This window comes from Patella vulgata, chromosome 7, assembly GCF_932274485.2.
Source record: "Patella vulgata chromosome 7, xgPatVulg1.2, whole genome shotgun sequence".
NCBI lineage: Eukaryota > Metazoa > Mollusca > Gastropoda > Patellidae > Patella > Patella vulgata.
Genome location: NC_065885.2, coordinates 35,168,977 through 35,186,456, shown reverse-complemented (window position 1 = coordinate 35,186,456; position 17,480 = coordinate 35,168,977). Strand labels below are relative to the sequence as shown.

At 35.4% G+C, this 17,480-nt stretch overlaps 1 protein-coding gene across 2 annotated transcripts in view; it reads left to right on the top strand.

Moving 5' to 3' along the window:
• Nucleotides 1–17,480, top strand: part of LOC126827477 (pleckstrin homology domain-containing family G member 7) — a 187,811-nt gene that overhangs the window by 96,581 nt on the left and 73,750 nt on the right. For both annotated transcript variants that reach the window (XM_050556841.2, XM_050556839.2), the window contains exons 2-4: nucleotides 1,056–1,965; nucleotides 9,554–9,753; nucleotides 11,960–12,000. In XM_050556841.2, coding sequence (XP_050412798.2) covers nucleotides 1,056–1,965; nucleotides 9,554–9,753; nucleotides 11,960–12,000 — 1,151 coding nt within the window. The remainder of the gene's footprint in view (nucleotides 1–1,055; nucleotides 1,966–9,553; nucleotides 9,754–11,959; nucleotides 12,001–17,480) is intronic.

Genomic DNA, 17,480 nt, shown 5'->3' with positions numbered 1-17,480 from the left:
AAACTAATATTAGTAAATAAACTTACTTCTGCCCAATCTTTGAAAAACAAATTTTATCGCATAGAGTTAAAAGATCAGATTACTCAACCCAATTTGTCTGCAATTCATCGCCGTAAGCTAACAATTTATTTTTATTTTTGTACTCTTGAAAGTCGCTTAAAGATCTATTATGCAAGAGCTACATCTGAATATTGCAATTTTTTCTTGTTTCAAATGTTATATAAATTATCATTTAGAATTCCATTCACATGACAAGTCCTAATCAACTCCCGACTGTCAACTCTCAATTGCTCTTGACAATCAGCTACTTCCTGGAGATATACAAGGCCAGGTCGTATCTAAATTTTACATACTGCATCTTTAATTGGGTTGTAAAATATAATAGTCTTTTTCGAAATACTACATCTTTTTATTTTAAACTTTAAAACATGTATGAATCCTTTGGTTGGTTATCCCTTACTAAAAATGAATATTAATGCTGCAACATTATGAAATTAAATGAAATGGTGTCCTGCAGCATTATGCGTACGTTGTATACAGAATACTATAGAATTAAGTTTATCTTAACGTCGTCCGCCTCTATCTGATATACTCTTGTTGAAACCAGTATGTCAGAGTATTTATAGGGTTAATAATTCTTCGCATGGCGTGACCACGACCAACCGAGATACCCACGTTGTTCAATACACAACGACGTGTAATATTTAATATTCTGTATTGTGATCAAGTTGTAAAATCAAGCATATAGTGTTATACTTTTGTTCATAATCCAAGATAAATACATAGGGTTTCTTGTGTCGGTTGGGTTAAAATCCTTTTGAATGTCTTAAAACCCTTGTTTCTAATCCTATTCGGTCTGCTTTCCATTCCCTAAAGTTGTACAACGGTATTAGATGAGATGGCTGCTGTATGAACCTTAATACCACTTTAAAACCAATGGGAATCAACCCCCTAATACCCGCTTACAAAAGGTAAGCCCCTGCTATAAGTATAATCTCGTTAGTCGCTTGTAGTCGTTCACGAGTCTAATTGAATACTTCTCGTTATTTTTACAGCTGATGAGAGCGCCACCAATACAAGTTTTGACACACACAGCGCAGACGATAGGAAATCAACGGTATGCAAACGACGCATATCCACCACCAAAAATATACTCCACAGCAAAGACAGTCCATCAGATGATAACGATCATCCACAAGTGAATCACAATGGACTCACGATTGACAAGAACCAACAAGAAGACAAATCGTTTAAAATGAGAGACGAGAGTGAAAGGAATCGTCCCCGTAACACCCGGAGGCATCCATCCACCTGTTCCCTTCCTTCAAATAGTTTAAAGTCCTCGAATGAAAGTGATGAACAGTGTGGATTTACCATCAATAGAAGACCGCGAGTGTTTCAGCATAGTCATTCGGAACCTGGCCAAGCATCCGATACTACCATGTGTGCCACTAGTCCAAGTGATAAGAAACATCTTTTGAATAATAATTACTTACAAAGGTGTTCTAGTGAAAGTCGGGTGTGCAAAACTAATTACAAACACTTGGATATTGTAGGCGAAAGCTTTAAAGCCCGATTTCCATGGCAGCGTGATGTCTCCGTGCAGTGTGATCTCCCCCCTGTGTACAGCCCCAAGTGTCCCGAAACACCGTGCTTTCCTAGTAGTCCCCTATATCCACCAGCACCAACACATGCAACCGTGGTTAATCACACATCTGTTGTTAGACGTCGAAAGCATAACTTTATGAGAGATCGTCCGAATTCGATTGGACCCGTCGAAAATCATCGCTTTGAGAATGAACTAGCTAAGTTTCGGGATTTGCATACTCGTCGGAATAGACTATCAGACCCCTCTTTATATCAGTCTCCTCCTGGATCACGAAAACGGATACCATTAATATTATCAGATGACCCTGGTTCTATATCGGATTTAGAATCCATATTGGAGAATCCAGATGCAGATAGGTATGTTAACTTAATTCTTCGTCAGTTATAGCATTCTATGTCAGTGATAGTATTGTGTCTATAGGAGGATGTGCTTCCAGACTTCAAAATCAACCAGAGAGAGAACTAATCAGCCCCCACCCCCCGAAAAAAAATCAATTAGCCGGGATATCTCGAATGCTAGGTAACATGTCTGCTATCATTTGAAAGGTGGCATGGGCTTTGAATGGGTAGCTACATACCTGCTAACATTTCGAGGGTGGTGTGGGCTTTAAATGGATAATTAAAGGTCTGCGATCACTTGAAGGGTTAAGTGTGCTTTAAACGAGTAATTACAGGTCTGCTGTTATTCGGTATAAATGTTGCCCGAATGCCATAAGAAACTTTGCACTGAAACTTATGGACTGAACATTTTTATACTTTAAATAAATAGATAGAACTTATTGAATACCGCTCGGGTTATTCAATGGTTCAAGAGAGTGTATCCCAGCGCAAGTATTCCGTGTGATATGAGGCCTACTATTATTTCGAAATCCTCGCCTGTCCACCCTCGTGGGTTTTCTCCCCACTGCTAAAAACCCCAAGGCGTAAGCGAATTATTGAAATACAATTGAACCATATGTTAGTCTCGAAATGGCCTAGTTTATGTCGAGTGTTAAACCCTCTCTCTCTCTTTCTCTCTCTCTCTCTCTCTCTCTCTCTCTCTCACTCGGCCACCACCGTAAGTTAGCCAGCGCGGCTCCCCAAAGAGATAAGACTATGTCCTTGGTTCGTTTAGTTGGCAAAATTAAAATCTTCTCCCTTTAGTGTTACCAGCACTGTGGCATTAAGAAATTGATGTCTGCAATACTAGACGGGTTATTTCTTCCTCACATCACGCACTTCACATTAAACTCTGCTCTAAACGTAATTTTAGTCCATTACATATTAAGGACAAACAATGATTGATTATTTAACTGTCGTTCCTAACTATAAGATGTCACTTAAATAACAATCGTATCAAATCATCAGTTACATTAATTCTGGAATAAAAGACCTCTTTTATTCTCATTTCAATTATCTTGGCATTAGGAATTCGAAAATATATATAAATTATATAAATTTTTAGTGGATTTATTTTTCTATTTTGGAGTTGATTTACCAAAATCGGCAAATACTGGGCATTGACATTGCTATTACATTGATAAATACACAAAGAATATTATGAATCTATTTCAATAAAATCAGGTGTTCCAAAAAGGTGTGCATATCATGCCACTTACACGACACCGTCATTAAAGTAGCAAGCAAATTAGAAGCAGAAACCTGGCTCGCTAACTAGGAAGTTTCGGGTTCGTTTCCGGTGTTGGTCGAGAAAGTTACTCGGATTTCGCAAGGAATAGTGTCTAGTCGAAAATTGGGAACCCACATTGGCGTGCACGTAAAAGATCCCTTGTCAGTTGGAATTCGATATAAGAGTAAGCTGTAGTGCTACTGTCTAGACAAAATTTCCCTCATTGCACACTGTATTAGCCCAGTTCGGAGCTGAACAGTAGGTCGTTAAACCCCATTTCATTTCAGTTCCTTACTTGTATTCAGCAGTGCAGTCATAAAGGTAGACACAAACTAGGTCAGTTTGGGACTAACATCTGGTTCAATTTTATTTCAATAATTCGCTTGCGCGTATGAGTCTTTTAGCAGTGAGAGGAAACCGGGGGACCCGGAGAAAACCCACGAGGTTGGACAGGCGACCCTACTCCTTGTCACGTACAACCGGGAAATCGAAACCACCCCACTTAACTCAATGACAGACCTTATGATCCAACGCGCTTGCGTCAACCATTCGGCCTCCAAACCCCACAAAAGTATACAGCAATGTAGTTATATTATATAAAAGTGTAAAATAAAACTTGCTAAATATATTTATTTCGACGTAGATATATTGTATGAACAGAGATATACCAAAATCGATAATCATTAAACTACTGTTTATATTTTACTTGTCAATCATTATAAAGGTCATGAACCTTATAACCACATAACACAACCTGAGAACCCCTGGGGGTTTATTTATTGTAGGTAATTAAATCCTATTTATGGGGTTGGTATACTCTCCGAACAATGACACTAATATAAGCTTTAAAGCTGACTTTATCCGCCCTCACAAAATTGAACATTTAATTTCAGTTACATTTACACCGTAGAGCATATTTTCCCATTGTCAAGAAATAATTTTGTGAGACTATATACTTTACCGATAAAAAAATTATATTGCTCAGTCGCTTAGTCCTCGCTTGGTTATCAATTCAACTGTGCGTGGTTAATGAGTACACTTGTTACCTTGGTATATATTTATAAGAGAAAAACATTAAATAAAAATTGTTTTTTCGTAGATCTTGAAATGAAGGTCGAAGGTTGCGCATTGTTGAAGTTTGCACTAAACGATTATCTAATTATGGTAATAACAAAATATTAATGATAGGTTATCGTGGACAAAGAAAAAATAATGGAAAAGATAATGTCACACAATTAGATGATAGAGTTATCTAATATTCAGCGAAATTTATTTTGTTTCAAGGGGAATAACTCTTGTTTTTAACACCCTTTTCGGGGGCAGATCACCATTAATTTCCCCATTGGTAAAAATTTCGGTTGGACTGAATGATTTTCATTAGAAATAAATGGTCATGTCTTTGCACCAAAATTTGCATGAGGTTGACCACCAAAATTTTGAGATACACAAACTTGAAGTAGCATACTAAAAATATGTGATTATTAGCCGTTCATAGCACTGCAACCAACCCGTTAACTCTGTTATCCTATCGCCTCTAAATCATGAATATTTATCAAAACCTGACAGAAAATTCATTAAAACCTTTTTCGTCCATTCTAGACCAAAAAATCAATTTTATTAAATGAAAGCAGAATGAATACTTAACAAAATTCCCGAAGTATACTTGGACTATAATCGCCGATTTAGGACATAAAATGTCGGTCAACTAGCTAGGTGTCTGTTCTAGTATGGTGAAAGATATATTAAACCTGTGACGTAATTTTCGGAGGGAATTACCCTATAACATGTCTGTTTATACCATGATCATTGTGCATTAAAATCAAAAATATTCATCAATACCTGACATTTCTTCGATTCTAAACAATAAGGTCATCAAACAATGTTTTACAAAATTGATGAGAGGGGCATATAAGAGAATGGCTAACCTTTTTAGAGAAGAAAATTTAACTTTCTATTCTTTTTTTTTCTTTTTCTTTATATACAATTTACGTGGTTTTGTTGGTAGAAATCATTATTCCATATCTGTGGCAGTGGATTAATACAATAGGATATCAGTGTTTCGTTTCATCCCAAAGGCAGCTTTTCGACACAGTAAATTCCAGTCGTGAAAATCTATTGACAGAAATGACAAATTAATTTTGTTATCTATGCAAACAGAAAAAAAAAGATTGTAATATATATATCAAATATTCTAGAAAAAGAGGAGGCAACTCTGTAAGCATTACATTATAGTCAGTTTCAAAAGAAGAATCCAAGAATACACCAAACGAGACAGATTTCTTGCGATAGATCTATATGCGACAATAAAACGATGTGACCTAGAAATAATACATAAAGTAAAATCTCAAGAAATTGATATAATTTCTAGAAATTAGAAAATTTTCTAAGCTTTCTTTTGGAATAAAACAATGCTCCAAAGTTTCAGATGGTACATACGTATTTCTTTTTTGTGAAACTCTTGAAACTACATCTTTTTAGAGATTTACGTCTTATTTCTTAAAAATTATTTTTTCTTTTAAACTATTAAACTGCAATTGTGACTATCGGTGACGTTTTGCCCTGTAGTTTTTATTTTCCCTATATATTCAGGTTATGAAAAAATGGACAAACGGACATGCGCCACGTGGTGTGCAATGAGTGGAATTTTACTCTGATATACACAATGGCCTGCTCTATTTCGATTTCTGTTTGGGGATTTTTAACATGCTGCCAATGGTATGCACGTGACCTCGGTTTTTCGTCTTATCCCGACGATTAGACGCCTACATGGCCTTGAGCCATTGACAAGGGAAAACCAGACTAGAAAATCCCGAGAAACTTATTCACCGAACACCGTGATTGAAACCCGGAGCTTCCGGTTAGTGAGCCAGCACCATATTCGCCAAGTCAACGCGAATTCTAAGACTTAAACCATCGTTCTATTTAATTAATATTTGTGACACCGGATACCACTTTTCATTTAATGAGTTCATGTTTTGTCCAAGTTGAAATTACAGTTTCATTCAGTTTAAACATTGATGAAAAAAAATCTACAATCCTCATTTGTGGAGTTGATACGTTTATTTGTAATGAAACTCTAAGAAATAATAAATACCGTGATAATTAGCTAAAAGTAAATAGTGGTATCCTTATTTCAATATCCATTTATTGAATTAGATCAAATAGAAGATTTAATCAGAAGTAATGTGAATCGATTACAAGTATTTAATAAACCCTTCTCACTACCTTGACTCCTGTTAACCCATCACTTATTGCTTATTGATTAGTTTGGACTTATTAGGATCGTCCATCAGGAAATGTGTCATTGCCTTGATCCTTTAGTTTATGAGATTTAAAGTCCGAAGAATTACTCTTTAACAACGCCATTTATTTATATTTTTACATTAACTGTTCATTATGGGGAGAGTGACGTATTTATACATGTGTGCTACATGTATTCTCAGATTCAAAACCTATCGATTGAGGCTATTCGGAACCTAATTAGTGTAGTGTGGCGCTAGTTACTGTAAGATTTGCACTAACACGATACGTCATAATGGGTTTACATGAACATTGGTTAATTCGAATTAAAATCTGTATTGCAGATAAAGATGCGAATTTATTCTTTGAGATGAAGATCTTTATTTGTTATAAATAAGTTTTTATATCCACAGAATTTGCGTTTTGACTTTCTAGAATTAAATCGAATAAATAAATGTAAATATTATTCTAAAAAAAATAGCGATACAATCCGGGCGTTCTAAATGTAAACACGGTTACAGTTAAGTGTAAATGTCGACTCTCGCCGTTTTATTGTACAAATAATGAAAGCTTCTGTCTGAAAACAACAAATGGAGTGAGGTGTCATATTGAACCCGTCAAAGGAAAAACAAAAAAACTCGGAATATATTATTGTATGTGATTTATCATACTTGCTTAAGCTATTTTCGATTTTTTTTTTATCTAAATTTACCTTTACATGTAAATTCCAGACAAATTTAACTGTCTAAACAAATGTTATTTCAGTTCCAATGTCACTAATTCCACTGACGTCACCATCGCTATAATCTGAATTTTTATAAAGATACATGTACATTGTTAAAGGTTAATAGCTGCTGTTAATGCCGAATATGAATTATTAATACTTTGAATGCAACTTTTTCCAAGCATTGTTAATCGTGTTCTCAAGTGTTAACATGGGCGGATTCAATGTGTGTATGTTCAAATAATAGTAACTTTACCAAAATCTAGCGAAATATTTTCTAAAATATCTGTCGATCATAAGTGCAAAGGAATCGTTTCCTGATTTAACCTGCCAATGGTTCCTTTACGTGCATGCAAACGTGGACATGTTACCCTGGTTTTTAATTCGTTCCATCCGTGCCAGACCCTCCGTTTTGCATTCCTAACAAGGGAAATCAAACGAGCGAGGAACGTTATTGAAAGGACTTAATTTTTGTAAATAAGCCCCCACCAGCCTAACCATCGATAGAAAAGCCGTCTGCATAACAAATAAATATCAACGAAGCAATTATCAAAAGAACAGAGGAATCTTAAAAAGGCTTCACACTTTTTAACTTGCCGTCTGTATATAGAGGGTTGTTTTAGAGGCGTTCAGTCACTAATTCAAACGGCTCGTGCTATCACAAAATTATTAGAATAGTTATAAACACCTTCTCGGTAACTACCGAACCCATTTACTTCTTTTAAATTTTGTAACCAGATTTTAGAGAAATAAAACATCGACAAAACTGTTTCCCTTTAATTTTTGTTTCCATAAGATATAAAGTGACTAGCAGTATATTTGTTTTTATTAACTCGATATTCAATAATATCTGGGAACATAGTGCATCTGGCTTTAATGTAAGAGAAAACACATTAGACAAATTAATGTACACATTTTTCCATCTAAATTGTAACGGACAATAACTCGGCATTCATTTATTAATGTAATGTGCTTAGAAAGATCCATAATCTTGGACGTAAAGTATTAAATTGATGTGTGTTAACTAAAGTTATAGTCAATGAGCAAGTCAAGCTTGTAAATGTATACTTGGTTGATCCATTGATTTCCCATTTTGGTCCAGCAATCGGGAATTAAAGACCAGTCAACGATAACATTATACACTGCAGATACAGAGCGGTAAGGACCATCCTCGGTCGGATAACCCATTGCATCCGCCATTAGGCACATGCTATTTATTTTCATTTATTGAAATTACGCGCAAGACCTTTCTCATTTTTTCAGCGATTTACATGTTATTGGTATTGACTCAAGTCACTGGCAATAATCGTGAATAACGACAAAAGGTGGTTGATTGGTAGCCTTGTGACGTCTGCGCGATTTGTTTGTAGCCGCGCAAACTATAATTAAGTCTCGTTGTGATGGCGTTAATCTAATTTCGGGCGTCCAAGAGAAGCTGGAAGCCAACATGAGCGCAATTAGTCCTCGGGCAAATCAACGAATTTCGTGAAAATAGAATCGCTCTTTAAATACAATTGGTCTTTGTGGCAAAATGTGACTGAGATCAATAATAAGAATGGATTGCTTAGCATTCTAGACAACATTATTAAATACAGATAAGGCCCAGTGATGGTAACCTCGTGAAGGTAATAAGGCACCCAGCGATCACTGCTCGTTTACCTAACATACTAAATCATTCGTATGTATTTCTTGCGTTTAGAGGTTTCATAAAGGGCGAAGAGGTTTCATATATGGCTAAAATGTTTTATAAAGGGCTAAGACGATAATGGGAGGAGTGTGTGTGTGTGGGGGGGGGGGGGTACGAATGGCTTATACATTGCTCGAGTCAAAGTAATTCATTCTTTGTGAATTATACAGGTTAAAATTGTGTCCGAACTATTTAGCCGTTTGAAAATGACATCCAATTATTGTGATACCAATAGACATTTTCGAAAGACATATTTTGAAGCATGAAGGCAGATCAACCGTCAAACATTACTCGCTATTCTGGTAGGGACATTTTACTCTTAACATCTTACAACAACGCTACATAAGACAGACCCGTATCGCGTTTTTTTCTGGATAACCTAATTTACAGTCAACTGGGTATTGAAAGAGGTTTTATTTTAGTGAATTTCGAGACCCGTAACTTCCATTTCCGGTACATTATGAACAGCCTGGGGCTGAGATATTATGTTTATATCCGATAACAATGAGCCACATCATCTTCCAAAAACATTGCAGTATTTGCTCTGGGACCCCCTACTACTATTAAGCAACTGGATCATTTCTGTTACAATTGACCCCCTCCCCCTCGCATAAAACAAAGAAAACCTATGTATTTGTTTGTCATTTGAGCAACACATTCTTTGCATTGTGATTTGTTTTTTCAGTCAGTCGGATTTCTCAAGACATGCCAGTGTGACGTCACATGAAGATGACGGGGAATATCATCTCTGCGAAGAGATCAGAAAATTAGCCGGGAGTTCAGATGAAGAGCATCTTGACATTATACAATCTCCCTGTGTATCGCCTCAATTATGGCGTGATGTCATTATAACTGGAGACGAATCAGATTCAGGTAGCTCTACAGGTATGATACAATGCTTTTGGTCTATTGAATTTATAAATGTATTAAATGGGACAGTAGCAACCCACCCACTAAGCCACCTTGTTCCCAAGAAGTGTGAATTGAATAAACAAGCTAATTTAGATTTGTCTCCATCAATGATAGTTGAATTAGAAACCGACGCAGATCCCATGGATATTAACCAACACAAGCTATTTTTCTCCAATTCAAGGGCAATGACCCTGCGAATAATTAGTAACCACCTGGTTCAGATTCGAAGCCATCTGAGACCTGGTGGATATAATTTAAAATGCCAACTGGCATTACTTGTGACACTAACCGAAGGACATGATGGATAAGTTTAATATCCGTACACATTCAGTATACGACAGCCGTCAAGACTAGTCACATTTTTTTGCGATTGCTTCCTAGTATTCGGTAATAGTTTTTCTCTATTTTATAGAATTAAGGACTTATAACCCATTTTTGTTATTATTACACTTTAATTCTTTTACTCGTTTATAATGTTTTGATCCCTACATAGGCCATTTAGTTTAATTTGGCTATTTACGGCATTTCATGAAAATGGTTATTGTAAAGTTCTTTTCCTTCAATATGCCTACATCTATATAGCTTATGGCCGAGCGTGACTCAAACTGGTATGATACAACGTTTGGGAAATATTCCCTTTCTTCTTTTGTTAAGGGGTTGCTACCCTTATGTTATTTTTTTTCTTCATTTTACTGAAGTCTGTATCGCTACAGACCCGGGTCTATACAGCGCAGTGGACACTTACGGCTAGCCCCCAGATAATTTCACTTGATCTGATATGTGCATTTGTTGTTTGTGATGTCTGTCTATTGTGTCTTGTCCATGGGTTTGTTATGTGTAATTGTTGGTGTGTGGTGCAGTCCCTCTGTACTTTTAATGACCTAATATGCCATTAAAATCATAAAAAAAAATGTATCTACTCCATTCAATGTAATGGGTTTGAATTGTATAAATGGCGTTATATATTTCCCTAGAGATCCAGGTTTTAGTGTTTTAGAATACAGAACGTAATAATTGCTTGGTTGTCAATCGGGAATATGTGGCTAGGGCACACAAAATACATTAATCTTCTTCGCAGTCGCTTATCATGACTTGTGCTTTATCAAGATTCGTGACAACAAAGGAACATAATATGGCAAAACATCAGTAGCGAAAACTGAGTGCCATTTGACAGTCGGCTCGCGAGTGTTCCAAATCATAACATCTATATATCACCGATTCGAGATAAGGGTTATAATGATATTGGTTTATAACGAGAATCGTTATACCGCAATCATCCCAAACTACAACAGCCTTATCAATCATTTAAATGTTCTAATTTAGAACCAATAACTTTTTATCGTCATTCACTCCTCTCTCGCGAAGAGGCTCGTTTGACATCGATATCAACACGTTGCAAGGCTGGCTACCAATTATGCCTGATTTAAAGCATGATTAAAGAGTTGGGTGTCACGTAGGACGGCTGTTCATACGTCAAACAAGATTTAATCTCTACCGTTTTGTACAAGATGTAATCGAGAAACATTTAGTGTTTACAAATGTTTTCGTCTTTATAAACCTTCAGTTTTAAATACCCGAAAGGTTTATTTCTGAGTTCAGGTAATGAAAAGAAGGCATCACTTATCCTTTTGGGAACAGATAGACACTAAGCCTGGTTAAGATGTAGAAATCGCAATATAAATCGAGTGACACGTTTTGTTTATTAGGGATATGTGTGGATACCGATGATCATGCGCAATAAGAAGTCATTATCAATTGATGACTTCCTGTATATGTTTTCATCCCACGTTCGAGCTGTTTGCGTACAAAATGTTTCACCCACGCCTTGATCTCCAACAATCAGATATGTAGGGATGAAAAATCACCTATAAATAATTGTAAGGTGACCTTGGCCTTTAAGATCACAATTTTCCCAGATGACTCCTATAGATTGTTATATTTGGAAATAAATCAAATTTGCCGAGTGAATAAATGACATTTATTAAATTATCTTTTTAAAAACAAACTTTGAAACTGTTGTTATTCAATTGTCGATGAAATACTTTTGAAATTTAACTAGACTTAAAGATGATATGGAGGTATATATTTAATATAGAAATTCGAACCAGAGGATATTACAAAGGTTATCCAAGACGTTTTACTAGAACAACATCATATGTTTTTGTTGTTTATATTACAGATGGTTGTGACAGAACCCCAGTTCGTTTAACAGTTAGAAAGGTAAGATCTTCTCATGTTTATTTCCAGGACTGTGTCCGATAGTTTCGTAATCAACAAATATATTTTCAGATGAAAGTAGATTACTATACCCCCGATACGATTCAGGTGAAGAACCGATGGCCAAGTTTATATGATTTTTGTTTTTAATTTAGTCATTTAATTTTTCATGATAAGCAAATAATCGATTGGTTAATCCGGGATTTAACACGCGCTTCCACTGTGAGTGATATTGTAGACAACCAATTATATTAGTAAATTCCTTTGCTTAAACCACAGTAACCAGAGTAAATCCACGAGGTACAGAAGAAACTGCTATATCCAAGTCACATATGCTCACATATACTAGGGATCGAACCGACAACCACAAGCCAGAGGTATCGGCCTGCTATAGGGTTCAAAGTTCGATATTCTAGACCAATAGACCATCATAACTTCCCACAAACGTTTGTGTATAGAACAAGCGTTTATAACATCCGTTTGAGGTTAAGTGATACACCACAGAAAATATGTACCAATCAGGATACCACGTCCGTTTTATGATCTGCAATACCGTGGCAATAAAAGGAGTGTAGCGTTTCGTATATATATTTTCAATAGAAACGTTCTGGCAAACGTCGTGCGTACTCTCTGTTAAACGGACATACCATCTCGTGATCAGAGACCTGGAGTTATAACTCAATAATATTATTTCAACAAAATACAAAATCGAAGGTGGATTAATAATATAAATAATTCAAGACAGTAACAATGTCCAACATATCGACGTTTTATCTAAACAAAAATGTTCGTTCCAATATATTATGGATAAACAATCTTGTTGTTGGTTAGGAGCGTATTACGTCATGTTGACTATTGTTACGTTACAAGACTAACCAATTAAAGAATTTTAACAAAAGAGATGGTTGAACGGGTAAATGATATAACACGCGTCACGTTGTGTTATTATTACCGTAATGATAATTAGTTTAAAGAAAGAAACCAGACATTCCTATATTATTTATTTATATGACTGGAAATTGAATTTGGAATATATGGTATACAAATGTATTTAAAAGTCATGCTGACAACTGAATATCAGTATATCGCATCAAATTGACTTTGAATCGTACAACTAACATGCTTCAATTTCCCAAGTGTATTTAAATCATTATTGTTAAGAACTGTAACGATCTATTTGCACTGTGGTCTCTTTTTGTTATAAAAGTAAATAAAGGACTAGATTCCCTCCGTTTTATATACTGTTAAAAAAAAAAGTAGGGGATATTCAGAAACAATAGAAAACTGCGGAAATGCACTGCTGTTTTTATTAGAGGTAACCAGTGTATGTTAATAACAGGCCAATTGCCTACAGATGAACATGAACAGTTCATATGGGCGGCTTATCTGAAGGCCCCATTTCACTCGCAAAGAGATACACTGTCAAAAGTGAAAATGGAAGTTTTTGATTTTTGTCTTAATAATGAGTAATTGCTCCACAAATCCTCATACATTCAGCAATTCGCCGTGGCCTGCTCCTAATCAACCACCCAATCAAGATTTGGGGCAATCTGACCCACTCCTCTTGCAGTGCCACGGCCAATTCTTGCAGTGTTGTCCGTTGACGTTGACGTCGACGAACATGTCTCCCGATGAAATTAAACGTAACACGCTAAAGCAAAGATACGCTAAACAGTAAATCTTATGCAAGAACCGATAGGGAAGAAAACATGGATAGGAAAAACCAGCACGCGGCGGTTTTCATCAACCCTTCCTTGAAGTGTCAAATTTGACAATGACCCCCTCCTACGTGTAGGGCGCTACTGTGTGTCGCACATGCAGCCCAGTGGTGGTTCTGTTGGGGCGATAAGTTCTTCATCTGTGAACATACTCTCAATGCATGTCAAGTGTCCATGACTATTTATCATATCACAACCTACATAGGTATTTTCATTTCAATATCCCCTACTTTTATTTTTAAGAGTATATTTCGGTTGTTTATCCTATTTCATACTAAGATAAAGACATGTCTTTATAGGGCACTTTCATTGATGCACAAGGATTAAATATTTCTGTTTTTGTTGTTCTTTCGAAGAAAAACTATTTTGATTTTAATAATGTTTTAGTAATCCCTTTTTGTAATTTTCATTCGCGTGTGAACGAGGTTAAAATTTCATTTCCAGACCTACGTATTTTTCATTTTGACTTGATGTAAACAACAAACACGACATTTTCTGCCACATCTATTTTCTTTTATCTGCTTACGTCTACTTTATATCTTGCCGTTAGTACTTGAGCTGCATGCACTCACTTTATTAATCAATTTGTATTCTTTAGTGCGTACCATAATTCTCACTTATTCCCCAACTATTTACAGCTTAAACATGGAAGCCGTTTAAGTCAGTTAACAGGCTTTTCTTATAGTATCTAGGATCTTGTTGTCGCCAAAGCCCTGTGTAGGGAAAGTTACGACAACCCATTTACAGGCGCCATTTTGAGTCCCAACTATGACGCCATAAAAAGTATGACGTCATGGCGTCATATAGCTTTTCTTGATATAACGTTTTACGGGCTACAATTTATCCTAAACAAATTGCAAAAGAAACCGATGCAGTTTGGTTCAATGATAAATATGTCAGACAAAATCATACATGATTAACAGAATTCAATTTGGCGTTCTTCAGGAATTATCGGAGAGCGATATCTCGTAATCACTGTCTTTCAGTGGTGGAAGGATAAATAATTTCTTTTTAAATGCAAGCGAAATGTGTCGAAAAATCGAATTTTACAAAAATCATTTTAAAAAATGTATTTTTCATTTGATGGCGGACATTTCTTTCAAATTGACTGCCAAATTTGGTAATATAATACCATTTAAATAAAAAATAATAATAATAATAATAATAATAATAAAAACAACATTAATTTGGTAATAAAAGGGAAGCGATAATCTCAAAAATTTAATTTCGAGAATTCTTGATGGTAGAAATTCAAAATGGCCGGCAAAATGAAATCCAAAATGGTGTATTTTAATAAATTACTTATTACTTGTCCTATTGTTCCATTTAGCCTTTTCTTGTTTAACTTGACTAAACAAAACATTTTGAAGGAGTGTAGGCTTTTATAGATTGAACAAAAATCTGATAAATGTTGAGATGTGTGGAACATGTTCGAGGCGATTTGTAACAAATCTCAGACACAATATATATTTGATACTAGTTGAGCATCAGAACAACATGATTATTTCATTGGAAATGGGGCGCAAATACCCAAAGGAGTCGGGCAAACTCTTAACCAACTGCGTCTCCTTCACTGGGCCCCTTCAATGTCTGTCTACCTGTGGAATAACATGTGCATTATCTGTATCTGTTAAATTTGTGCGGTTTATATATTAGATTAATATTATTATTTACACAGGGCGGGGAGTGATAACGTCTTACCCCAAACAAATTGCAAAAGAAACCAAGAAGTTTCGGAGAGCTATATCTCGTATCACATGTCACTGATGAAACATAATATGCCCGAAACACATGTCACGCTAGACACCTTTTATTTAAATTACACTGATTTTAAGTTACACTGATTTTCAAATTAAAGAAATTTCTATTTTCGAATAATTGATGATACAATTAATGATCGATGACCAAAAACTGACACACAATTCGGAATGGCTCCAGACCCAAAAATCATGGAATTTCAGGCATTTATTTTGCCGGCTAGAAGGCAAAAAGGTTTTATCTCCCAAATTACTATTTAAATTTTCATTTTTCACTTTACCCGTCTGCACAGAAAATCTTATTTTTAAAAGCGTATGCAAGTTAAATATATTTAATAGCGCTTTTATCTGGTGTATCTTTTATTTCATTTTCTTATGAATTAGACTATATTCTTATAACAATACTGTGCGCTTTTTGTTGTATAATAATAATAATAATAATAATAGTTTGTTCAGCTATACTTTTCGTTTAAAAAATGTATGTTTTATCTCTTTTTCGCGGAATTCTATGACATATCTATCTTCATCCCTGAAATTTTTGGCTTCACAGTTGTCGCAACTTTATCTATATACGGCTTTGGTTGTCGCATAGTTCAGATATCGGGAATACATTGACGTCAGTTATTTTCCAAATAGCCCCAACCGGAAGTGACCCATCTGAAGAAATTGATCAATCGATAATCAATATACTTTCTCATTTATACTATTTCGAAACACGCCTCGTAGATGTTTATAGGTCTTCCATAAAATGGTCATTTAGTTTTTCAATTAAGACCAATGTCCAGTGAATGAAACAATGCATTGACATACAATACTGATTTGTATTTATGCAAATGTACCCTACTTCTAAACAGAGTGCATCACGTAGTTCTGTACAAGATAGCATCTGACACAGGTACAGAAAAACAAAAACATAATTAGTTTGGTTTATAGTCTGTCTTACAAATGTACGTCTATTTGAAACATCGAGTAACATGATATTTACATTATACAATGCCAATTAATGATCGTAGTTCGAATTTCATACGAAAAACCCAGTTATATCCAAAGTCTTGATGTTTTCTCATTATTTTGAGAATAGATATAAGACTATATTATCAAAAATAAATGGTTATGATTAATACATACTACCGCTAGGTTATGTCTGGCATCGCCCATTTATAACCAACAAACAATTACAACGTCTACCTCCTTTACTGACATGATTGGAAACTTCCTCTCGTCGATCAAATTATTAATGTCCGCAGTCTATCTACAATCCAGTCGAACAAACAAAGACAGCGACCTGAAGGACAGTAAAAACGACAACATGTCCACCACAGCTTTTAATTTATAGAGAATCAAAGAAAGCAGTTTTCCAATCTTACTGTCAAGGGTACATTTCAGACTGAATTGGACAGATATATCTGGTTCTGCCTTGATTTGAGAATATGGAGAATTGAATAAACAAATAAATTTGTTTTGTTTTGTTTTTTTGTTTTTTCTATTTTTTAAGGGGTAGAGGGCGGGGGAGGGGATATTCTTAGGCGTGTTGTTTTGTCTACTGCAATAAACAGCAAAAATACATAATTGATTTATTGGCGGAACTGCGGCTTCAACTCAAGTCTTATTACTTCAGTGGCTATGATCCCGCTAATAGACAGTAACCCCTACCACTTGTCGTACATTTTTGCCTAAATAAACAACTTTAATTCGATATTTAATCATTTCGGTTATAAAAATAATACAAATCTAATTTTCTCGAATTTTGAACTTGGTATAAGAACGCATAATCTAATGGTCTGGTCTCGTTCAGAATACGACCAAATGTAATTGTAAAAATAGACTCTCCGAGTAGGTCGAATTCTTAGAGCTCATTTCGGTGAGTAAACGAAGGCAGAGCGGAATCAATAGTCCTTGAGATACTTGACACAGTCACAAGTCACTCCTTGAGGCTTGTATCACAGTTTGCAAAGTTCTTTTTACATGTTGAAAGAAAATAGTCCCAGGTATTGAACGCAGACAAAAT